The following is a 24,821-nucleotide window of genomic DNA, read 5'->3' as shown; positions in this document are numbered from 1 at the left end:
ACACACACACACACACACACACACACACACACACACACACACACACACACACGTTTAGAAAGGCAAATGTGGCCCACCTGGAGAAGACCTCGTGGCACCTCTAGTAGCTGTGTTTCTCTCCTGCCTCTCCCACATGACAGGAGTCACTGTGAGATTGTAGCAGTCTCTTTTTACTGATATCCAGTTTCCTACCTTTTTAACTTATTTTTTAAAGATTTAACTTTCATGTGTATGAGTGTTTTGACTGCATGTGTTTCTCTGACCCTAGTTATCCCTGGGGCCAATGTCAGTCAAAAGGGAGTCAGGGCCCTGCAGCTGGAGTCACACAAGGTTGTAAGCAAGTGTGCCAAGCTGGGAAGCAGCCTGCATCCTCCACAAGAAAAACAAGAACACCTAACCACCTCTCTTGGCTCTGTTTCCATTACGTTTGAGACAGGATCTCACACTATGTAAGTCAGACTACCTTAGGACTTGGGCAATTCTCCTGTCTCAGACACACAGTGCTGAATTACAGGCATGAGCCTCCACACCTGGCTCAGTATTCTTTTTAAATAACATGTTTTCGCTGCTTTCCATATCTTAGCCTCTGATTAACTTCCATCGAGGAACAATCAGCTCTTCTCCCACCTGCCCCGCCTTAGCAACACCAAGCCTGCCCCTGGCTGCCATTGGTTCCACTGCACATGTGTTCTTTCTCTGCCTGGCAACTCCTGCATCAATCACCTGCTTTTAGATCCAGTAACCTGTTCAAGGCTGTTGCAATCACTTCCAGTAGCCTTTGAAGAGAGTTCATCCTTCCAGCCCAAAATTTAGACCAGTGCTTACACTGCTTGCCACACAGCCTGGGCTAATCTTCCTGTATCATGCCTGGTCCTTCCTCATCATGTCACCAATAACTTTCTTGATGTAGCAACCCTTTACAAGTGCATCCCTTCACAGTATGCTGCCAGGCATGTGAGCAGCATCGAGACCCAGAAACCAGCCTGGCTCAGCCCATCACCCGCATTTCCCACCACTGTCCTAAGAAAGCACCCCTCCTAGCTCACCACTGACTGTTGCATACCCTGAGTCATCAATTTTTATTCCTATGAATTCTTTCTTTTCTTCTAGAAATAGCCCTTTTATATACGGCCTAATCACCATCTGCCCATTTCCTCTGTACGTTCTATAGAAAACCTTGTTTTTGGACTGAACTGGCTTTGAGTTCACAATCCTCCTGCCTCAGATTCCAATGCTGGAAACGAAGGCATGTGTTGTTATTTGTAGCAAACGTTAAAGCTTTCAGGGCTGCCTACAATATTCTCTTAGTTTGTCCAAAGACACCGCTTGCTTTCATGTCCTCAGTTTGGTCCTCCTCAGTTTGGTCCTCAACTGTCAGGTGACTCTGTCTATTGATACTATGAGGTGTCAAGCAAAGCTTCTGAGGGTCCATTACTAGACACCAGTGGAGCCACAGGTCTTGGGAGAGGAACTGCCCTTTTCCTAGCAGTAACTTACTCTCTCCTGTTGGCTTGTTTCCCTAGAGAGCAATTCTTCTGGCTTTGGGTTGCCTGTGCTCGCTTGCGCACGCGCTGTTTCTGTCTCTCACTGATAACCCTGGCAGTGCATGTCATCCCAAGTGCTGAAATATCTCCTATAGCTCCTATCTGAGGTAGCCAGTGGACAAAAGGTGCCACAGACGTGAAGAGAATGGGTGGCAAGGATCATAGGGTGCAGAGCTGTCTGACCGCTTCTCACACAGGCTAGAAATGAAGAGGGACAAAGTGTACCCACCTTTGGAGCTGCACAGCTCCCCGATCCCGTGTTAAGAGGAGACTCTTGACCTCCTACACCCCTTAAAAGGCTTGCCTTTTTTCCAGTTTCCTCATGTTAACAGTGACTGTTCTCCCTACTTTATAATTCCCAACCACTCACCCCACATTATGATCAACATTGGCAGGCTCTCTACCTTAAGAGCAGGCACCCTTTTCCAAAGTTAAAATGAAAACCCAGGGCACCTCAGCTTCTATCTACAGCCCTTTCTATTAGGCCCATCACCAGGTCCTGAAAGCAGACTGGTATTTACCTTGCATGACATCATCCATCGCAGCGTAGTCTGCAATTGGTTCATCAGCCTAGAAAACAAATGAAGACAATTCAGAGCCACATGGAAGGACAGGCTGAGGGAGGAGCAGGCAAGTCACATCACCCTGAAGCCTGGCTGGTGGTTCCAATATTAGTACTGCTATAACAGCCTGTCCCATAGACCACACCCTTTTACAGTGTCTCAGCCTCAGGGTAGCAGTGATACTCCCGGCTATGGAGAGTGTGGAAAAGAGGCACCTGTTCGGTCCTCATCTATTCAGTGTTGCCTAGCTTTGTACAAATAGCTGGTACCGGGCAGGAGGAGCCAAGGTCAGACTTATGCCCTGCCAACTATGGGTCTAGGCTCCTTGACTCAAAGAAATGGCAGAGCACTGCTTTCTTCCCCTAAACGCCTCTTCAATGGAAAGATGTGAAGTAGCCATATTTAAGGGGAGAGTAGCTGCAAAGGAAAAGAGGTCAATGCCATCCAGAATCCACTGCTGCCCAGCTACAGGACCCTTGTAATGAGCTGAGGTTACAAGGGCCTAGAGGGTGACCAAACAGTAAGCTGATTTAGCATCTAAACAGGCCTAGAATAACATTGAGCAGACTATAGTTCTGGGTAGAGCCAAGAGTTAGCATGGGTGCCTGCTTTGTTGTACCATCTAAGCTCATTGAATTAGAACTGGAAGATGAGTTACAAAACATGTCCACCCCAGGTTAGACATCTCTGGGCTTATTCTACCACAAAATGCATCACAGCGTGGCACAGCAGGGTCCTTCTAGACACCAAGAGACAAAAAGAAGAAAAGGGAAGTCACAAAGTAAATTCTTAGAGAGTGAAGGATGGAGGCCTTGAATACTTTTTCTAAAACACACTCAACACCTGCTAAATCCAAAGCTAATTTCCATCCTGGACAAGAGCCTCCGTAGTCCACTGGGGTTTCCTTTGCATCTGAACCATGTTCCTTAAGCCCCTCCCTTCCTCACAAGTAGATACAGGGTAGCTCTAATTCCAAAATCCAAAATGTCTAATTTTCTTTCTAAGCTTGCAATAAGGTATCTGAAATAACCAATTTCCATAACCAAGCGCCTTTGATGGGCGACAGTTGAGATGTTCACACTTGTATGTCCAGGTCAGGTTTTTGTCAGTTTGACACAAGATGGAGTTATCTGGGAAGAAGAACTTCAATTTAGAAAATACTCCCATCAGATAGGCCTGTAAACAAATCTGAGGGACAAAGCCTTGATTAATGACTAATGGTGGTGCTGTCCCTGGTCAGATGACCTTAGGTGGCAGAAGTCAGGTGTGTCTAGGCATGGCACACGCCTTTAATCCTAGCAATGACATCCTGCCTCCAAAACAAACACACACAAAAACCAAAACAAAGAGGTTGGAAAAGACACGAGGAGTGATCAGTCAGCAGTGGTCCTCTGCCTCCCTCCCCCAACATACACGGTGGTGTTTATCACAGCAATAAGAACCTAGCTAGGAGACCTTGTTAAAATGACAGATGTACATTTTAAGTATCAAGAGTTAGCCATCCTTTCACAGGTCACAGCCCTACCCTCTGCTCTTCCTTGAAGGGAGGAAGCCACACACCCATACCTGCTTTGTTTGCTTTTTTGTTGCTGATTCTGTTTTAGAGGGTAGGCTGACTAGCTAGTCCAAAACAGAACAGTGCAGACAGAGTGGTACACTCAGGATGTACGTCAGGCGGCCAACCTAAGCTATACAGGCCCTGCTCCAAAACAGTACAGGAAGTAAACCCAAAGAAATGTATGCACCCACAGCAAGCAAAAAAGAGAAGGAAAAAAAGGAGAAGAGGCTCACTGACGTGAACCCAGTGTGGTGTTGCTGGGCTGATCCTGGGTTCTGACCCAGGCTCCTGCCCTCCCTTTATACATGGAAAGAAAAAGAGATCTAAAGTCCGGAGTAGCTGGCCCCATTTCACAGAAAAAACAACTTGAAGAGACCAGATGCAGATGGGAATTTTCTTGGCAGAGCTGTCTCTTCTGACTGCCTACAGCACAGATACCAATCTACATAAAAAGAAAAAAAAATTCAGAGAGGACCAAGAGCAGGTAGGCGTCAGCTCTGTCTTCTTAGGATCAGTGAGCAGGTGATCTGTCATCACTACAGGCTGAGAAGCCTCCTGAGGACAAGACCCAATGCTGCCTGTGCAGGTCTCCCCTCCATCTCTAATAGAGCCTGATAATAGGAGAGCAAAACTCCAAGCGGCTCAAGGACCCAGGTCCTTCACCACCACGGTGCATCCTTTACCCAGGCGTGCAGCACTGAAACCCAGAGGCTGCAGCTGGACAGCTGTTACTCACCTTTAATAAAATGACAGATTCAGGAATGACGCCGAGGGTACCAAGGGTGGCGCAGTCATCATTTAAAATCTTTCCATCAATTGACAAATTCTGGTCAAACGGAGCAACTGAAAATGCATGCATGATCTGGCAAGAAAAAGAAACAAAGTCTACACACAGGAGAACACTGAGACCTACACCCCCTTGAAAACAAAACACATTGTAAAAAATCACAGAAAAAGCCCAAAGGCCCCAGGGTACAGAAGCAACCAGCCCACTTGGTGCATTGCTGAGTGTTCCTAGGAGGCTAAGCCTGAGGAGCTCAGAGAACAGAGACAATTATACACTCAGGGTGGCACTTCAGTGTCCTGTTGCTTTCCCAAGTCTATGGGGGCGGAGCTTAAATGTGCTGCTCAGCCCCAGAGTCCATCAGATTCACCCTGATGTAGACACTCCACATCATTCCATAGCAAGTACATGCTTTCTCAAAAAACCATTTTGACTTGAGCTGTCTGGTACCTATAATCTCATGAGATGCACCACAGCCATCTCAACAGCAGCAGCAAACACACACCTTTTAATTAATAAGCCATTTGGACTTTTGTTTTTGTTTTTCAAGACAGGGTCTTCTCTGTGTCGCCCTGGCTGTCCTGGAACTCACTCTGTAGACCAGGCTGGCCTCGAACTCAGAAATCCGCCTGCCTCTGCCTCCCAAGTGCTGGGATTGAAGGCGTGAACCAGAACCGCCCGGCCCATTTGGACATTTTAAAGATCTCTCCTCCCTCTTTAGCAATCAGCCTGGATTGTGGCATTCAGACCTCAGAACTGTCACGTATCCTTAGACCCAGTGCTGAGTATCTAAGAACCAAAATAGGAGAAGGGCCACATGAATTACCCCAAGACTGACATTCTAAAACACAGTGATACATAATTCCTCAATGTCTTCAGATTCAGAAAGTTAAACAGAAAGTTTTTTTAAAGGCAGGTTTGACAGGGTGAGCCTGTATTTTTCCAGCCATTTGTGAGGCTGAGTGGAAGGATCAGGTTGAAGGCCAGTCAGTATAATTTAGTAATATTCTGACTTCGTGGCAGGGCACTCAGGGTAGGTCCCAGGTTCAATCCCTGATTATCATGAAATGATAAATAGTGGTTTTCAATCATTTCTGGATAGTGATAACATCCAGAGACAATACTGAAAAGACACTCCCACACAAACAATGACATTTTCTATTCTAAACAGGAAAGATAATTGATAGTCACTTAAAATTTTTTTACTTAAATTACAATATTTACTTTGAAACAGGGTCATACTATGTATGTAGCACTGGATGTCCTAGAACTCACTATTTAGATATGCTGGCCTCCAACTGTCAGAGATCCACTCAACCTCTGCTGGGATTAAGGGCGTGTATTACCAAACTCAGCCAAGATATAGTCGTGAACGTATTCTGTAGTAACTGCTTTACACTGCTACCACATGGGTACTGATAACTGAACCTGAGTCCTCTATAAGTACAGGATGTAGTCTTTAACTTCTGAATCTCTCCAGTCCAAAAGCAACTGTAAGGGGCCTAAGCAACAGCAGATAGTAAAGCGTTTACAACGATATGCTTGTGTTGTTGTGTCAGGTGTCTATTCACCCAACAAAGCAATGTGCCAAAAAGAAAGCCCCATCTTCCATTAGAAGAGGAAGTACAACCTTTTTAAAAAGGATCCCCTACCAACAGGAACCGCATGCATGCCCACAGCTGAGGCAGGAAGGGTCCGGCTAGCTGATGCTCTCTCTCTCACAGCGACCACAGAGCCGTGAGGGGAAATCCCATACCTCTGCTCGATCTCTCAGTCCTGTCTGACTCATAGTGCTCTTTGAAGCAAGAGTGGGAGATGAGAGGAAACACACGGCAAAGAAATAACCCAAGGAAAGCGGGGTGGTGGTGGTGGTGGTGGTGGTGTGTTCATGTGTGCAGCTGCTGCTGTGAAGCAGTTCCTCCGCACAGGTAGCACGCTCCTAGGTGGAGAGGTTATTTCTGCTTCTTTTTGATTTATTCTTCAAAAACAGTGATCCCTAATAAGAGCAGCATAAGCCTTTAGAAAGGTCCTTGTCCATGGGGGCTCTTTTTGTAATTGGAGGGTTTGAATGCTGGAGGTTTACCACTGACAGGCAGAACGCCGGTGATGGAAACAAGACTTCTCAGATGCAAAGGGCACAACAACAGAGGGAAGATGTTATGCCAACACTGGTTTATTTTCAGAGCCGAGGGTTCAACCAAGGGAAATGCTGTTCTCAGGACAATCTGGAACACATAACACCCTGAAAGAAAGCCTGTACTTTTGCCTCAATTACAACGATAAATATCAGCAACAAGAAAAATGCATAGCCAGAGAAGGCCACCACATGAAGGCAGCAGACCGGGAGCGCGGTCAGCTTCTGGAGATTCAACAGTGACTCAAACCACAGGGGCCAGATTGGTTTTCATGGACATCTTGAATTTATCAGCTCTTTCTGCCAAGGTTTAGAGACATGCCATTGGAACACACTTATACAACTTTTACTGATAGCATCACAAAGCATTTGAGTAATTGCCTGTGTCACAATCACCTTATTGATTTGCAAGTGAGTCTTGGGGGCGGGGGCAGGGGGATTAATCAACAATTTGGAAAAGACTAAGGTAGAAAAGAGGTGAGGAGGACTTAAGAACCTAGCAAGTGGGCCAGCGAGATGGCTCGGTGGGTGAAGGCAGTATCTGCCAAGCCTGATGACCCAGAGTGACCCTGGAGACAGACATGGCAGGAGACAGTCTCCTAGGTTGTTCTTTGACAGTCACAATTGCACCCACACCACCACACATGCATCCACGTTTTTTTAAAAAAGGCATATAAATGCACAAAACAAATAAGTGTAAACATATTCTAGCAAAGAAATAAGATGTTAGCAGGAATACTAGGGAATGAGAGGCAGAGGCAGGAACACGGTTCTTTCTAAGTTGACTTCAGTCAGCCTTGTGTCCACATAATAGTGAGTTCCAGGACAGTCAAGAGCACACAGCAAAGTTGCCTCAAAAAGAGCATGAGCTGGACCGAGTGAGTAGTTAAGAGGCCCGCAAATGCCTTTAAATTCAGCTCCAAAAGAACCCACATCGCCCTATTTTCTTAGGCATAGTAGACATACATGCTAATAATGAGAAAAAATTTAACTGGACCTGGTGGTGGCTAGTTTTATGTCAACCTGACCCCAGCTCTCAGGAGGCAGAGGCAGAGGCAGAGGCAGGCAGATCTCTGAGAGCTTAGGCTAGACTCATTGGCACAGAACAACTTCCAGGCCAGCCAAAGCAATAATGGTTCACTGTCTCAAAAACAAAACAAGCATAAATCAAACCCCAATCAAAACCAAAAAGCCTAACTGGAACTTATTTAACGGTGTCTTGCAATCTCCACACATTTTAGGGGCTGGAAAGAAGGCTCAGTGCTTAAGAGTGCTTGATGTGCTTGAGGAGGACTCAGGTTTAATTCCTAGCACCCATATGCTTACTCACTACCATTTTATAAGTGCACCTCCATGTAACTGGAGACACGGTTTTCTCTTCTCTGGAGGCACCGGGCACCCATGTGGCCCACATGAAAAACACTCACACTCATGATAAATAAATCTTAAAACGTTCTAATAAAATCTTCTGGACTCTACATGCATGAGTACATACATACTCTCACGGGAGCATGTGCGAAAACCATATAGAAAACAGAAAACCACCAAAGTGGGCCAGGAGCTTCTGACTCATCTGACTCATCCTAGGGAGACTCTCAACGCTGCATCTCTCCCTCAGACTTCACAGCAGATCCTGGCAAAACACTCACATACTATGAAATGGTCAAAGAGTCACCCACTAGCCACGAAAATTACCCTGGAACCATCAGGACTGCTCTGAGAGACTGACTAGCTCTCTTGATGCCTTCCATACCAGCTGCAGGGGAGGGACTGTGGCTGCAATGACCAAAGTGGTTTGCAATAATCATCTGGGAAAGAAGTCCATGTTGAGTGTGACACTAAAAACACAGTGGTGAGGTAGGACCTAAAGAAACTAGAGCAATCCACACAACGGGGCCATTCTTAAATGACCCGGTATTTCTCTCTGGAAAACTATGGAACCCACACTAGAATAGATCTGAAACTTTCCAACAAAGAGGAATTCCTTGCCCTTGGATGCACGTTTAAAACAATTCATATGAATGGCCTGACACAGTAGTGCACGCCTTTAATCCCAACACTCAGGAGGCAAAGTGGTCTAGAGAGAGTTCCCTGAGAAGCAAGGCTATATAGAGAAACTCTATAATAAAAAACAACAAACAAACCAAATAAAAACTTTAAGGGGGTGTGCTATTTTAACTTTGGGGTCCTAAAAGCATATTAAAAAATCAAAAGTCTTCTCCTATTGGCTCACTGTAAGTAGGCAGGACTAATTCAAGCTCAGCCTCAAGAAACAGGTTAACAACGTAAAACAGACATAGAAGGGAATCCACACAGGCCTTGGTTCAGACACAAACACGCATCTCCTCACCTGAATCTTCAATTCTTTTAACGTCTGGTTAGCAGATACCAGCAGTGCCTTCTCTCCCCGAACCTTCCGATGCCGCGTGCTCCTCCGGATGGCCTGCTTCTGGTAGGCCACGTAGCCCTGTTGGGATGTCTTCTGTCGCTTGGTACTTCCATTGCTCTGCAAGACACCAAACAGAAAACTATGGGGTTACCCTGCCCAGGAGCTTCTTTGGGCAAACAGAAACTCGATAACCGCTCTTGAAAGCCCGTAAATTAAATACAATGGATTCAAGATTCTACAGAGGTTAGCAGGTTCACATATAATGGGTGTGTGTTAAAAAAAAAATCAACTTTAACTGCATGTAAGTAATCTAAACATTTTGTATAAGAAACATTTAAAAGAAAAGGAAGTTTCAGCTGGGTAGTGGTGGCGCACGCCTTTAATCCCAGCACTTGGGAGGAAGAGGCAGGCGGTCTACAGTGCGAGTTCCAGGATTGCCTGGGCTATACAGAGAAACTCTTTCTTGAAAAACCAAAAGAGAGAGAGAGAGAGGGAAGGAGGGAGGGAGAAAAAGAGAGAGAGAGAGAGAGAGAGAGAGAGAGAGAGAGAGAGAAGTTTCACCTACAACCAGTAGTAAATTCTTAGTTGTGGTTCCCCTTTTCTAATCCTAGCACTGGATAGGTGAGGCAGGGATTCTGAATTCAAGGCCAAGTGAGGGCTATAAAACAAGGCCCAGGACTACTGCGATGGCTCTCACTGCATAGCCAGGACAGTGACCCATACAGTGCAAGGTGAGAACCCACTGCTTCGAACACTCTTCTGACCTCTACTGTACATGTCTGTACACACACACTTAAAAACATCAAACATATGCCAATAAATTGAAATGTCAAGATTATAGAGCTTCCTAAGTAAATTCTAATTTTCCATGTTTTATATATTTTCTTCTTGGGGACGGGGGCTGGTCTCCAAGTCCCTATGACTCACTGGATGACTCCACCTCCACAGTGCATGATCCTGTCAGGCTTATAGGGCTGGGGATGGAGCCCAAGGCTTCTGTACGCTAGGCAAGCACTCTACCAAGAGCCACATCTCCGTCTGGCCCCTTCTCCTTTTGGGAATGATATGGAAGCTAAATACCAACTGTAAAATGAGAGGTTAGGCTGTACTCAAGAAACCAAACTAAAATCAAGACACTGTACTTCTTCAACAGCTTCAACTTTTTTTTTTTTTTTCGAGACAAGGTTTCTCTGTGTAGTCCGGGCTGTCCTAGAACTCACTCTGTAGACCAGGCTGGCCTCGAATTCAGAAATCCGCCTGCCTCTGCCTCCCAAAGGCGTGTGTGCCACCACCGCCCAGCTCAGCTTCAACTATTAAGTATTCTTGCAAACATTGTTTAAAAAATCGTAATGAATACTCAGGCCCAACTTACAATTTATATAAAAGTTAATACACAGTACAGGCAACACCAATAAGAAACAAGATCCCGGTCTAGATGGAAACTACTCAGGATGAAAAAAAACTACCCAGTTAGGAAGACCATGCCAGTGGCTTCACTTTGAGTTGGAGAGGAAGCTGGTAGACACAGTCATGCCTGCTAGCTTCTCACACTGTAAGCACTGCAGAACTGTGTTTGTCCCTGTGATATACAGGATCAAGTATTCAGAACTGACCTAAGCAGTCAGCAAAAAAAGCAGTTACTATATATGGGCACAAGATACAGGCTGTACGGGTCTTTAGAAAAGAGAATGGCAGAGGCCAAATGTTCTAGGACATCTTTTGGTCTGTTCTGAAAGCATCTCATTATGTAGGTCTGCCTTGAACTTACAGGCAGTGGGTGATCTTCCCATGCTGGCATTAGTAGTATCTGTGGCTCTTTACTTACAAAGCCCTCATGGAGGGGTTAAATAAAAAGCCAAGATTTCTTTCTCTTGTTCACCAAGTGGGATTTTCCTCTAAATTAATTACATCTAGATAGAATAACTACAACTTTCCTCTGGTTTCCAAGATGCTGCCGAGTGCCAGCTGAGGTGATGAGGACACGTGTATCTCATTCGTGTTATTAACGTGTCTTTCAATTCATAAAGCAGCTACTAGGGCAGAGACTGTCCTCAGACCTCTGGCCACTGGCAAGGCTCTGCCCAACCTAGCCACAACTGCCATGCCCATACATGTGACTCTAAAAGTCACAGGAAAGTGAACTGAGCAGTCACAAAAACAACATCCAACTAAAAAAGAGGACATTATCTATAGACAGAAGGTATTCACTGCATAATCAACCTCACCCCATGACCCACCCAAAAGGTCCTAGGCATCAACTAAAATCTCTTCAAATTGATTTTAAGAGGATCTAAAAGCTTTTCCTGGAATTATTTTTCTTTAACCCATGTCAACCCACTAAAACCAGTATAGTGGTGGTTGTTTTTCTCCAGTCACTGGATTTAAAAGGCTTCCAATTACCTAAGTGATACCTACTGAGTAGATCATTAACCTGAATTTTAGATAACACAGAAGGAACTGGGTTGATCTGGCTTAGAGAGGAGGGAAGGGGATTTGCTCAACTCCATTAAGGAGCACTAATGCCTCATTTTATGGCATGGATTTATTTCAGTGAAACCAGCTTTCCATGTTCTGAGGAAAAAAAGGAGGAGCGGGGAGGTGACATTCTGAAGACACTAGGTATCCTCAGTGACTAACTAGTTACTATGCTCTAAACAGAGGGTTAGAGCTGACATCCCTGCCCTGCCCTGAACCAAAAGTATTTAAAACATTCTAGAATATTACAATATCCAAACATGGAGAAGGGAGATGGAAGAAAATTATAACATGTACAAAATAATTATGGCATAAAAAGCAATCCTCTAACATTCTGTATCGTATTTGTACATGTGAACTCTGCTGCAATCCACAACTGAAAGCAGGAATCCCACATCCACCTGAAAACACTACTGTGGTCATGACCACAGTGAATAAAACTGGATGTTCAGAGAAAGAGTCAGCCTTTCAAGTCTGAGTCACAGGAAAATGTACAGTTTGCTAAACAACACTTGGGCTGAAAAACAAAGTAGGAAACAGAGAAGCTCATATGCAAACTCCTAGAGAGGGCCATGTTACAGCCAGGCAAGTGTCCACACCAGCCATCCCAGCACTCTCGACTGTCAAGCAAGATTATGGGATCAAGGCCAACCTGGGTTACGTGGCACAGCAAGCCTGTGTCTCAAAAAGGAAAAAGAAGCAACAGAGAAAACTTGACTCCACACTGTCAAGACAGAGACAACAGACACAACATCTGAATAGGGCAATAGGGTACCTCAGTCAAAAAGCCCTGCATGACCACAGAACACTCTGAGGCCATGGACCAACAATGGATAGATACTAAATCTACCTGCCCGATGTCCAAGGGAAGAGCATAAAACTGTTGTTTTGCTCATTCATGTTTTTTTTTGTTGTTGTTTTCAAAAGTTATTTTTGTATAAGATTTCAACAAAGCATAGATAGTAATGACATATCCTTCCACACCAGCAAGTACAAGCAGCATTTATTTACCTTGGGGTGATCAAGACTTAAGACTTTCTAAGATTTATTTATTTATTATGTACACAGTGCTCTGTCTGCATGCCAGAAGAGGGCACCAGATCTCATCTGTAGATGGCTGTGAGCCACCACGTGGTTGCTAGGAATTGAACTCAGGACTCTGGAAGAACAGTTAAGTGCTTGCTCTGAACCACTGTGCCATCTCTCCAGCCCAACATGATCCAGATCTCAGGATAAAGATATTCCTGTTATTAAGAGTAAAACATCAAGTAGAAAGAAAGCCCATGGAATTAGCATTAGCTAGATGTGAGAGCTGGAGAAGGGGCATAGGGAGACAAAGGCATTTCAGTGAACCTGAGCCCAGTCCAGCCAGGGCTACATTATAAAAACAAGACACCCCCCAAATGGGGGGGTATTGGGTTTGTAGGCGAGGTGCAGCAGCTGAAGAGCTGGATCCAAGGTTAAAAGCACTTACTGCTCTGCTAGAGAACCCGAATTTGGTTCCCAGTGTATTTCTAAGAGGCTTATGACCATTTGTAACTCCAGTTGCAGGAATCCAATGCCCTCTTCAGGACTCGTTGGGTACCTGGGCACATCTGCGCAAGCACACATTGCACGCACAGATGCATGCATCTGGTTTTTTATAGCTTTAAAATATATAAGGTTCAGAATTATGCAAGGAACTCAGTGGTGGGTCTGCTTTCCAGGAAGCTGAAGCTTATCTACATACTCATCGATTCAGTGCACTCCTACAGTTCCTATTAAGATGAGTTTCTTCACAGAAGGAGAGGAAACCTTAATAGAAACCATCCCTTCATTTGTTTTTAGACAGTTGATTACATCTCGAACCCTGAGATTGTGAACTGGGAAAAAAAATGTGGCTCAGCACATACCTTCTGTAAACACAAGGTGGAGCAAGCAAAATAAGAAAACCCAGGAAAAGGGTCTTTGAGTGGAACAGTACTTAAGATAAAGTGGAGGAGACGGGATCACAGGCTTGTGAGCAGCCCAATGACAGTGCTGAGTTGCAAGCTCAGGCACTCTTCAAGATGCAGAGCTTCTCCACTGACCATCTTCTGCAGCCCCCACAGCCAATCTTAGTAGAAATTTGATTATGGTGGAGACGGAAGGACTAATAGTATCACCTCACTCCACTTATCCCAACTCCCAGTTGGCAGGCTGGGTGGTGACAGTGTAAACCTTTAATCCCAAGGCAAGCGGATCTCTGGTCTACAGAGCAAGTTCTAGAACAGCCAGGACAACATGGGAAAACAGTGTCTTGAAAAAAACTTAAAAAGCAAAACAAAAAAAAAAGCAAAACAAAAAAAAAAAGATGTCCAGTTTGTTACCACGAGAGAATCAGAATGAATATTTTCATTCCAGCCTAAAATTATATATATATATATATATATATATATATATATATATATATTCGAGACAGGGTTTCTCTGTGTAGTCCTGGCTGTCCTGGAACTCACTCTGTAGACCAGGCTGGCCTCGAACTCACAAATCCACCTGCCTCTGCCTCCCAAGTGCTGGGATTAAAGACGTGCACTACCACCGCCCGGCATATTTTGCTTTTAAAATTTCACTTAATCATTATCCTAGGATAAGGCAGCAGTACTCTGCAGGTAGGAGAATGCTCCTGCAGAGGTTCGACTTCAGTTCCCAGGAGCACTGAGCCATCCAAGACCTGGCTTCGGAGGGAGGGCGGCGAAACTCAAGTGTACATATACCAATACCCAAACACACGTAATTAAAAATATCTTAATTACATTTTATTCATTGTGTGCACAGGCATGTCTGTGGGTCTCAGATAACTTGGAGGACTTGGTTTTCTTCCCCTGCAGTGAGTTTCCTAGGAAACGACCTCAGGTCATCAGGTCTGGCTGGTGCCTTTTTCCACTGAGCACACGCCAGAGTTCATGGAGCTAACCTGCCTGAGGTGGGAAGGAGCTGGGAACCCAACCCAGGTCTTCTGTACGAGTAGCACCTGCAAACTCTTAATCCTCCTGACTCAGTTCAGGAAAGCAGAACTGCTCTGTGTCACCATACCTATCACAAGGGGGAAAAAAAAAAAACAAAAAACAACTCCCCTTTCTCCTTAGCCTCATTGTGGGCCAAGATGGCTTCAAAGGCACGGGTGAACAATCCTGCCTCAGCCTTCCACTGGTCTTAGACATGAGCAGTCATATTCAGCACTTTTCATTTGTTTGTTTGGAGACCAGGTCTCACCATGTAGACTAGGCTGTCCTAGGAATCTCTGGGTAGACCAGGCTGGCCCCAGACCTACATACAGACACCCATTCATCAATGCGTCTATGTGCTTTAACATGATGTTTGTCACCACAGTTACTTTTTCTTCTTCCCTAAAAAAAATGAACTTTGGAGGAAATGTAGTCCCCCCCCCCTTTTTTTAAAGAGGAAGGCAAGATATTAGCTGTAGCAGGCTATAAAAACTGAAGAATCAAAAGTGTAGAACAAGTAGAGAGGGACCCAGAACAATACCCAGCCATGGAAGAGAGAAGGAAGCCAGTTGCTACGGACACAATGATGGAGTCCTGCAATACATACTTGATTAAAGTCAGGATCTTTCTCTCCATCTGGCTTAGCTTCCTCCTTGTCTTCTTCCGTCTCAGAACTACTCACATTCAACTCTGGAGCAGAGTCTTTCATCACCTGAACACACCAGGAGCAGAAAGAGGAGTCAGGTCTAGGAGAGTGTGCAGTAGAGGGGCAGGACTTGGGCCTGTGAGATGTGAGTGGATCAGGAACAAGAACTATCTTCAATGCTCTTTAATTTCTTATAGTCTAACCCTGTGAATTATATGTTCCTTTATTTACTTTTATCTGGGGGGGGGGTTCATCTGATTATTGTAGCATTTAGGAGCCAACATCAAACAATAAACTTTTACCCTGGAGTCTAACTGATAGACGTTCAAAGAACTAAGTTGACTTCCAAAGCCAATACTGGTCACAGAAGGATCAACCGCCTATTGCATCTTCAGTTAAAGGCTGAGGTCCGACCTCACTTTCCTAAGCTGCTATGCTAACGATGCTCCCACTAAACTTTTAGTGGTCAGATTTGATAGCCCACCTCTCCTAGTCAAGGCCACAAGGAGAACTGGTACCTTTTTGTTGTCCACAACTTTGTGGACATAGATGGTGGCTTGGGTATACTCTCGAAGGTCCCTCTGCTGCTGGCACAGCAGACCTTCTCTGCAATCTGGACAGAGATCTAGAAAACAGTAAAGCAGAAGCAACTAAATCATTGCAAAAACCTGATCAGCTACTCCAGCATACACAGAACCATCATGTTAGGCTGCATGCAAATGCAAGTGCAGGATATCCATGTGCTATCTGTACGCAATGTTCAGATGACGGCGGCCAACAGGTCTGCCAGAAGCACCTGAAGGGCCGCATCATCGTTAACATTAGGTAGGAAAACAGAACTGAGGGACCCTCCTCTTCCCCCTTAAACACTAGATCTTAATGAAAGGAACCAAAAAAGAGCGTGAAGACTTACTAGGCTCAGAAATATACTGTGTTTGAGAAGGGTTTACGTCTCCCACTTCAATTCTTGTGATTTTAATTACTTTATCCACAACAAAGAGCTTTTGAATCATTTGCCATTCGCTGGGCCATATGAGAGCTATACTGTGCAAAAAAAAAACAAAAAACAAAAAACAAAAAAAAAAAAACAACAAACAACATGCCTTAAGACACGTGGAGATCAACAGAGCCAACACCCTACAGCAGAGTCCACACCACCCACCTAACGCAATGGGGGAAGGCCTCAAACAGGAAAGCAGTGCAGCAAGGAAGCAGTATGAACAGGTCTGAGGGGACAGCCCGCAGTGCCTGAGTGAAGTAAGTTAGCAAGAGGGATATGCACACAGTAATGCCATTTTTAGAAAACACTAGATATACAATTAAAAACTGAAATACATTCAACTATGAATGTCTCAATTCTGCTTTGGGTTTTAAGCAGAGGTCTCAACAATTGGCTGAGGCTGACCCAGAACTGTCCTGTCTATGCTTCTGTATGGATCTTTTAAATCTAAGACTTTATAAAACAGATGATTCAAATTCAAACAGAGAAAGTGAGAGGAAAATGGAAATAAAAAGGAAGGTAAGGACTCTGGGGCCTTCGACTGTACTTGAGTTGACTGACTGCTGGAATAACAGTCCTATACCACCACGCAGGGATCAACAAGTCCTGGCACACACTACACAAGCTCTCTAGGGACTCAGTTATATCATCAACTCTTAGACATACTGTTTCTAAGTGTCACTTTATATACAGATAAACACCAAGTTCCTTTAAATAACCTAGAAACATTAAAATATAAAGAAACTACAAGTCCATCTTTATCCCAGGGGATTTTGAATTCCTTATATTTACTTATTATGTGCTAAAGGGGCCAGCCTCCTGCTCTGTAAAGGTTAACAGATGTAGAAAGATAACGGTTAGGTGTGTGCAAAACCAACTACAGTTTTTCTTTTTAATACTTAAAAAAAATATTATATATGTGAGTACACTGTAGTTGTCTTCAGATACACCAAAGAGGGTAGTAGATCCCATTACAAATGGTTGTGAGCCACACCATATGGTTGATGGGGATTGAACTCAGAACCTCTGGAAGAACAGTTTGAACTGCGGAGCCATCTCTCCAGCCCACAATTGCAGCACAAACCTTACTTGTTTCTTGCTAATGACTTATTAGTTGCCATCAATTTTATGTTTATTTTGTACTATGGAAGTGATGTTATACAAAAACCAAATTCGTGCACCATGCTTTTTATGGGCTTTTAAAGCAGCAAAGACAACTCATAATAACCACAGCATGTGCTCCAGGAACTGCCAAGAAGACAGTGCAGTGGAAATTCAAAAGGAGGAAAGCTCCAAATCTGAGAATGCAGTAGCTGGCCAATGGAAGATGAAGATAAATGGCTCACTGAGAGCTCCATGGTGCCAGCACTCTTATGAGGAGCCAGGAGCTGCCCATGAACCTGGTCAGCACAGACATTACTTTGGTGCTGGAAGCCAACTGGGCACCTCATAAGGTAGGGTGTGTGCGTGTGCTAAAGAATCACTTCTCAATCCGAATGTGATGTACAATGGAACATGGACTGAATATGACAATTTGCAACAACAAGCTCAGCGGCCACGGCCAAGCCTGGTCACTGTTGGGTGTCTGCCGATGGTCTGATCCACTGCCACATCTGAATGCCCACAAAACCATTACACTGAGAAATACTCCAAAAATCAATGGGATACACCAAAACTGCAATACCTCAGCCAGTATCAGTCAAGGCCCATTCCTCTATGATAATGTCCAACACCCAACAAACACTTCAGAAGCTGAAGGAGCAGGGCTATGAAGCCTCTCGGCTCCTCCACCACCTTCAACCGACTTCTTGCCCAACTTCCACTCCTCTAAGAATACTGACTCTTATCACAGAAAAAAAGGCTTCCACTACCAGCAGGATACAGACAACGCTCTCTGTTAAATACTCAAGCACAGAGTTTTAAACTAGAGGAATAAACTTACTTCTCATCTGCAAATCTTGATTAATAAAGATATCTCAGCATCTTTATGATTTAAAAATCAGTCTGAAGAAACTTAAATTCCGTTAGCAAAAACCTAATACAACCTAGCCTAATCTGACTATGTGAGTGGTAATGATGCTGACAACGGGAGAAGAACGGACAAATTTCCCTTGGTAGCTGCTTATCCTGACTGAATAAGCAGTCAACCCATCTCCTTTTAAAGACACATGCCCACACCCATAGGTTGTATCTAGAAGGAATATGGTGATGAGGTGGCGTATTCCGAATGGAAATCCTCTAACAACACTTGATTGCTGAGGACAGACACGAAACACAAAGAGAAGAAACTCACAGTTTCGAGTCTTCTTTGGTGAGGGAAGGAAATGTAAACATGAGTCCTCCATGTGGACACAGAAGGGCAGCGTTCCCAATTGATGACACAGGAGTAGATCTTGCAGGCTTTCTATTCAAACAAGACGGAGAATAAATGCAACCTCACTACTTCATGAAGAGGTCTTTGTGTCTGCCTGTCTGCCTACCTATCCACCCACCCATTTATTTTGGTGTTTGTTTTCAGACAGGGTTTTTTTTTTGTTTGTTTTTGTTTTTTTTGTTTTGTTTTGTTTTTTCAAGACAGGGTTTCTCTGTGTAGTTCTGGCTGTCCTGGAACTCACTCTGTAGACCAGGCTGGCCTCGAACTCAGAAATTCACCTGCCTCTGCCTCCCAAGTGCTGGGATTAGAGGCATACGCCACCACCGCCCGGCTTCAGACGGGGTCTTATTGTGCCATATTGGCTATCCTGGAACTCAGAATGTAGACAAGACCAGGCTTTGCCTCAAAATCATAAGAGATCTGCCTGTGTCTGCCTCCCAAGTGCTAGGATTTGTTTGCCACCACACTTGAACAATTTTAATTTGAAAAAAGGTTTTGTTTGGTATGTATGTGTGTGAGAGAAGGGGTGGGGGAGGAGTATATGCATGTATGTTTACATGTGTGTACTTGGTTGGTACATATCACATGTATGTGGTTAACTCAATACTGATAGCAGGAGTCTTTATCTTTTTCAGTCCTAGCCTCTCAGTTAACCCAGCGCTCATCTATATGGGCTAGTCAACCAGGAAGCTGGTTCTGAAGGAACCCTGGCTCTGCCTTGTGAATTACAGGTGAGCTTCTATTTGCATGGGTTCTGCAAATCTAAACATTCACACTCTGTCCTCCTAACCAACGAGCCATCTACCTCCATAATCTGCAATATACATTTATTTCTTTATTCATTTATTTATTATGTATTTTGGTTTTTGATACAGGGTCTTACTCTGTGTGTGGCTTTGGCTGTCCTGAAGCTCACTATGTAGATCAGATTGTCCTTGAATTCACAGAGATCCACCTGCCTCTGCCTCTTGAGTGCTGAGGTTAAAAGCATGCAAAACTACACTTGATTCCACATTAAAAAAACAAAAACCAAAAAAACTAGAGATATGTATAAATGAACATTACTAAATTTTTGGTTTCGGTTTAGTTGTATAACTTATTAGAAATGATTTTCTATGTATTCCAGGTGAAGTAACTAACCAAGAATGGACTGCTAAGTGGAATCCATTGAGTTTTAAAATAAATACCAGTCAACCCACAAAAATTGATGACAAGAAAGTTCTAATTTCTACCTAACAAATTTCCGCCATTCATCTAAAAAGAAGTGCGACACAATATAGAGAGCGTCCGTGTCCTGGAAACAGAAAGCACAAACAGAGTGTTAGCTTTGACACAATGTACCCGCAGCCTCCCACAACACCAGGGCCACAGATGTGAGCTATCATACCCACCAAGAACCACAGCATTGCAACACAAACCCCTTGTTAATATTGAGGTTGTGCGATAAAGTGGAATTAGTGAGCTTCTCTGTCTCCCAATAAGGGAAGGAAGTGAAGGATAACAGGAAGAGGCCAGGTTGACCTCACATAAGTCTGGTTGAGGCCTTTAAAGCTGGAGACTCTCTGAGGCAATCACAGTACCTCTGGCCAGTTACTGAGACACGGTCTGTTTTTGTCCTGGAACAAGTTTGGAAGTGAGGTCTTCTGCTCATTTGCGATCATTTTATGCAAGGCTTCATTTTCTTCACCTTCTCGTTCTAGTATCTGAAAAAGACAGAAGCAGTCAGCTGACTCCCACTGACCACAGGAGCCCCTCCCGTTCCTTCCCTGTTCCCATAGACATTAGGAGCTGTGCACCTTGCACTGTGAGCAGCACTCTTTGTAACTTGGGAACTCAGGAGCCTTTGGGAAATACTGCTGCAGTTTGCGCCAAGCCTCTTGAGAAACGAGCCTTCTTTCATTTTCAGATATGCTTAACTCCCCTAAATTAAAAGAGAAAAAAATTTACTTAAAAATAGGGGTGAAAAAGAAGTCAACATCCATCTCGCTGTGTGTGCAGTGCCACAGCACTTGTGCAGAGGTCAGAGGACACATGCGGGGGCAGCTCTCTCCTTCTACCTTGTGGGCCCTGGGGAGTGAACTCAGGAGACTGAGGCTCAATCAAAAGCACTTTTCACCCTATCCTGATGCAATCTACAGGCGGTCTCTTTTCCTTCTGTTCAGACACCTCTTTGGTTCATGATTAGTGTCAGCACTGGCTGAGCTGCAGCAGAATCAGCATGAGTACAATGAGGCCGCCATACACACTAAGTGTTTAATTTCATTGTAGTCAGGTTCCACCCACCCTAGGATCTGAGTTCTTCCAGGGGTTAAGAGCATTTTGTTAGCCAGGCAGTGGTGGTGCACAACGTTAATCCCAGCACTTGGGAGGTAGAGGCAGGCAGATTTCTGAGTTCAAGGCCAGCCTGGACTACAGAGTGAGTTCCAGGACAGCCAGGGTTACATACACAGAGAAACCCTGTCTTGGAAAACAAAACAAAAACCAACCAACCAACCAAACAAACAAACAAACAAACGAGCATTGTATTCTCCCAATACAGCCACATTTCAGAGTAAGACTGTGAATCTATGAGAGGCAGCACAGCACCTGGGTTACCAAGACTGTCTCTGCCATGATCAATATATTCTAATAACACAAAATATAATCTTGGCTTAATTTTCCCCCCAATCCTTCTGGTCCTTTGAATAACCTCTAGGAAAGGCTATCTTAAGCCTGTGTGGGCCAGGCGGTGGTGGCACATGCCTTTAATCCCAGCACTTGGGAGGCCGAGGCAGGCGGATTTCTGAGTTTAGGCCAGCCTGGTCTACAAAGTGAGTTCCAGGATAGCAAGGGCTACACAGAGAAACCCTGTCTCAAAAAGCCAAAAAAAGAAAAACAATGCTTAAACCATGGATGGATTCAACTTGGGGTGTTTTGGACACCGAGGCAGGAGGATGAGTTCACCCAGAAAGAAGCTAGGAGGGATGGCAAAACAATGGTTGTCTACATTACATGAGACCCTAGGTCCTATTCCAAAACAACTATATTTTGCTAATAAACTTAGCAGAGGAGTCAGGTGACAATGTGAACATCTACTGGATCAATGAAATGGCTCAGAGGGACAGGCTGCACTAGATTGACCTGTAAATTCAGTCCTTGGCAACCATGTAAAGGCAGGAGGAGAGAAACACTTACTTAAAGTACTCTTTGTTTTCATACACATGAAGTGGCAAGATAGCACACCCTAACCCCAAAATATAAGAAAAAAATTGAAGATACAGTGCAGGTGCTGGAGAGACTGCCTAGCAGTTAACAGCAGTTGCTCTTGAAGAGAACCTGGGTCCAGTTCTCAGCATCCACATGATAGCTCATAATCACCTGTAACTGTTGTACCAGGGGATGTAATGCTATCTCCAAGGGCAAAACACACGTAAGGCTCAACTCTGCTGCAAAACTGGCTAGCACTGACGTGCAGATTAGCAGGGTATCAATGGGGAGGTGTGTTTCCTGCTTCTTTCTCCTCTAACACCGATACAGCAGGAAGGTTATTAGTTAACAAGAATACAAGATGAAACAGAGGACCTGACACAAACCTGTACTACAGAGCAGAAAGAAATCTCTAATGGCTACAAGTCAAATATGCACAGGGTATTAGAAATACAAAAATCAATTTTTGCTATAAGATAGGATTATTCAATGGGGCTAGATAAGTGGAGAAGAGCCCTTGCTGCTCTTGCAGAGGACACAGGCTCAGTTCCCACCACCCACAAAGCAGCTCACAACCACCTGTAACTAATTCCAGAGGATCTAATGTTCCCGTCCAGCCTCCATAGACAATGATGCTCACGTGTAATGCACACACATACAGGCAAAACACCCATACACACTGAACACACAAACATACCATTTAATAAAAATCAGAGGCTAACTCTAGTCAGGCAGGTCTGGAGTTAGGTTCCCAGTCAGCTCAGCAGCACACGCCACAACCTCGAGCGGCTCCTCTCACATTGCGCTCGAGGCCCAGCCACCAAAACGGATCCTTTCAGACTACATTTCTGGTCAAGGGACAATCAACATCATTTGTTCCTCTGCTTCTGCTTTTACTTTTTGAGACAGGGTCTCAATTACGCAGCCCTGACTGACCTGATCTGAGTGATGGCACACATTTTAATCAAACCACAGGGGAGTCAGATTTGCTTGAGCTAGCTAGCTAGCCAATGACAGTAAAGACTCTTTTTAAAAAGAGAAACCATCTCTATTCTTAAGACTGACTATTATTTTATATAATGTGCATGGTGTTTTACCTGCATGTATATTTGTGCAAGACATGTGTCTGGTGCACATGAACACAAGAGATCACTGGGTCCCTTATAACCGGAGTCACAGATGGATGGATCTAAGCATTTTGAGCAACCATGTCAGTGCTTGGAACCGCGCCTGGATCTTTCTGCAAAACCAAGTGTTCTTAACTGAAGAGCCCTCTCTCCACAGTCAAGATGCTTTAAAAAAAAGTGAAAGGTCCTTGATTGTCCTCTGGTCCCTATTACATGTGCACCCACTCAAAGACATATCACACACAGAAGTATACCCACTCACACTGGATGCATACACTTAAGTTGGCAAAAGTCAAGAACCAACAAGAGGGACAAGAAAAGGTGGCACAGTGGATAAGATACCTGCCACAAAATCCTGCCAAGCCAAATCCAACCCCTGTGAATCATCATGTAAAGGACAAAGGAAAAGACCGACACTATGAAGCTGCCTTCTGCCCTAACACTTGCACAAAAGTATGCCCCTGACCAGAAGATTAAGAACATACTTTTTCTGCAGAGGATTGGAGCCTGATTCCAGCATACTCATCCACCAGCCTAACGACCTGGGACTCCAGCTTCAAGGGCTGCCATGCCTCTGGCCTCAGCAGACACCTGTGCTCATGCACACTCACACAAAGATGTGTGCGAAAAAAATAAGATTTTTAAAACACATGTACAGAACTGTCTACACAGACCTGGCCAAGGGCAAACAAAGGTTAAAATGAGATTAAAAAACTGAATCTCCCAGCACTTGGGAGGCAGAGACAGGCAGATTTCTGAGTTCGAGGCCAGCCTGGTCTACAGAGTGAGTTCCAGGACAGCCAGAGCTATACAGAGAAACCCTGTCTCCAAAAACCAAAAAACAAAAAACTCAATCTTACCCAGTGTTGCACACTTAGAATCTCAGCACTAAAGAGGCTGAGGCAAGGGATTAATTAATTTAACCTTGAAACTAAGCCAGATCTATGCAGTTTTTTCAAAAACAAATAACAAAAAACAAACAAAAATTGATTTAAAAACTTACAAGATGGTTAACTGTCAGCCTTGATCCTACAATCAATGTCCTCTCTAACCACACATAAAAAACCTAAGCCACAAGGCTAACAAGATTCAAAGCTCTGCCCCTTGGGTGGGGGACACAGAGCAGAGATGGGTAAGCATGTTCTACACTCAAGACAGTTTGCTGAGCCTTCTTCCTTCATGTGGTCCAACAGGGAAAACAGGGATATACTTTCCAAACAAGGAAAGAAAAGAAACAGAAGCCCAAAGCTCCTGCAAGTGTAATTAACTTCACTAATCGGCGATACTTCCAAGAACCCACATTGACTTCTAAAAGCAGCAGGTAAAACCTAACAGAAAAATGCATTTGGACTGCAGACTGGCACTCTGAGAGCTATTTTAAGTTCTCAAATATTTGATGAAGCACTTTCAGGAAGGTGTTCTGACACACACCTATAAACCCAGCACCTGGGAGGTACAGGGAGAAGAACTCTGAGTTAATACCGATACCCAACCCAGACTATATATATATCTTAAAAATCAAAACAAACCATTAGGGTTACCACCAAAGGCAAAGTGTAGAACAACCCCCTGGAAGCTGATGCAAAACTGACAACAGACTCAAGCTTCTGGCTTACCATGAGGACACAGAATGTCTTCATTAAAATTTAATTCCTCTTCTTCTTCTTTCTTTTCTTCCTTTGATTCATCTAATCAAAAGGAACAGACAGTTACTGCTCTGGCTGGTGTAGTTCACAAGTCAAAGCAGCACAACTTAAAGTAAACTTTAGATAATTTTGAAATCAGTCAACAAAGGGTTGATTTTCCTTTTCCTTAGAAGCAAAGGGGGAAACCTCAATGACAGCTAATGATTTTGAAAAGTTATGAAATAAGGCTGCTGTGCTCCCAACACTGGGGGCAATGAACACAGAAAGATCAGGACTTTAAGGGGGATGGCCTAGCCTGTGTCTTTATTCAACAAATGAAGAGTTGAAGCCAGCCTGGTCTAGTGCGAGTTCCAGGACACCCAGGGCTATACACAAATGAAGGAAGGAAGGAAGGAAGGAAGGAAGGAAGGAAGGAAGGAAGGAAGGAAG

The 24,821-nt window shown here is 44.2% G+C and overlaps 1 protein-coding gene across 5 annotated transcripts in view; it reads right to left on the bottom strand.

Moving 5' to 3' along the window:
* The window catches only part of Usp48 (ubiquitin specific peptidase 48), a 64,052-nt gene that overhangs the window by 3,593 nt on the left and 35,638 nt on the right, over positions 1-24,821 (bottom strand). For 4 of the 5 annotated variants that reach the window (XM_028759560.1, XM_028759562.1, XM_028759561.1 and 1 more), the window contains exons 15-25: positions 24,363-24,434; positions 20,230-20,354; positions 20,014-20,136; positions 19,666-19,727; positions 18,353-18,463; positions 15,973-16,103; positions 15,578-15,684; positions 15,021-15,125; positions 8,934-9,089; positions 4,402-4,527; positions 2,066-2,114 (exon numbers count right to left, since the gene is read on the bottom strand). In XM_028759560.1, the coding sequence (XP_028615393.1) occupies positions 2,066-2,114; positions 4,402-4,527; positions 8,934-9,089; positions 15,021-15,125; positions 15,578-15,684; positions 15,973-16,103; positions 18,353-18,463; positions 19,666-19,727; positions 20,014-20,136; positions 20,230-20,354; positions 24,363-24,434 (1,167 nt within the window). Of the gene's footprint in view, positions 1-2,065; positions 2,115-4,401; positions 4,528-8,933; positions 9,090-15,020; positions 15,126-15,577; positions 15,685-15,972; positions 16,104-18,352; positions 18,464-19,665; positions 19,728-20,013; positions 20,137-20,229; positions 20,355-24,362; positions 24,435-24,821 lie in introns of those variants that run through there. The other variant, XR_003710279.1, reaches the window with a different exon arrangement.

The sequence above is a fragment of the Grammomys surdaster genome, unplaced genomic scaffold, assembly GCF_004785775.1.
Source record: "Grammomys surdaster isolate TR1022 unplaced genomic scaffold, NIH_TR_1.0 126313, whole genome shotgun sequence".
NCBI classification, from domain to species: Eukaryota; Metazoa; Chordata; class Mammalia; order Rodentia; family Muridae; genus Grammomys; species Grammomys surdaster.
Note: the sequence above shows the minus strand (reverse complement) of the source record. Positions and strands in the feature narration are given on the sequence as shown.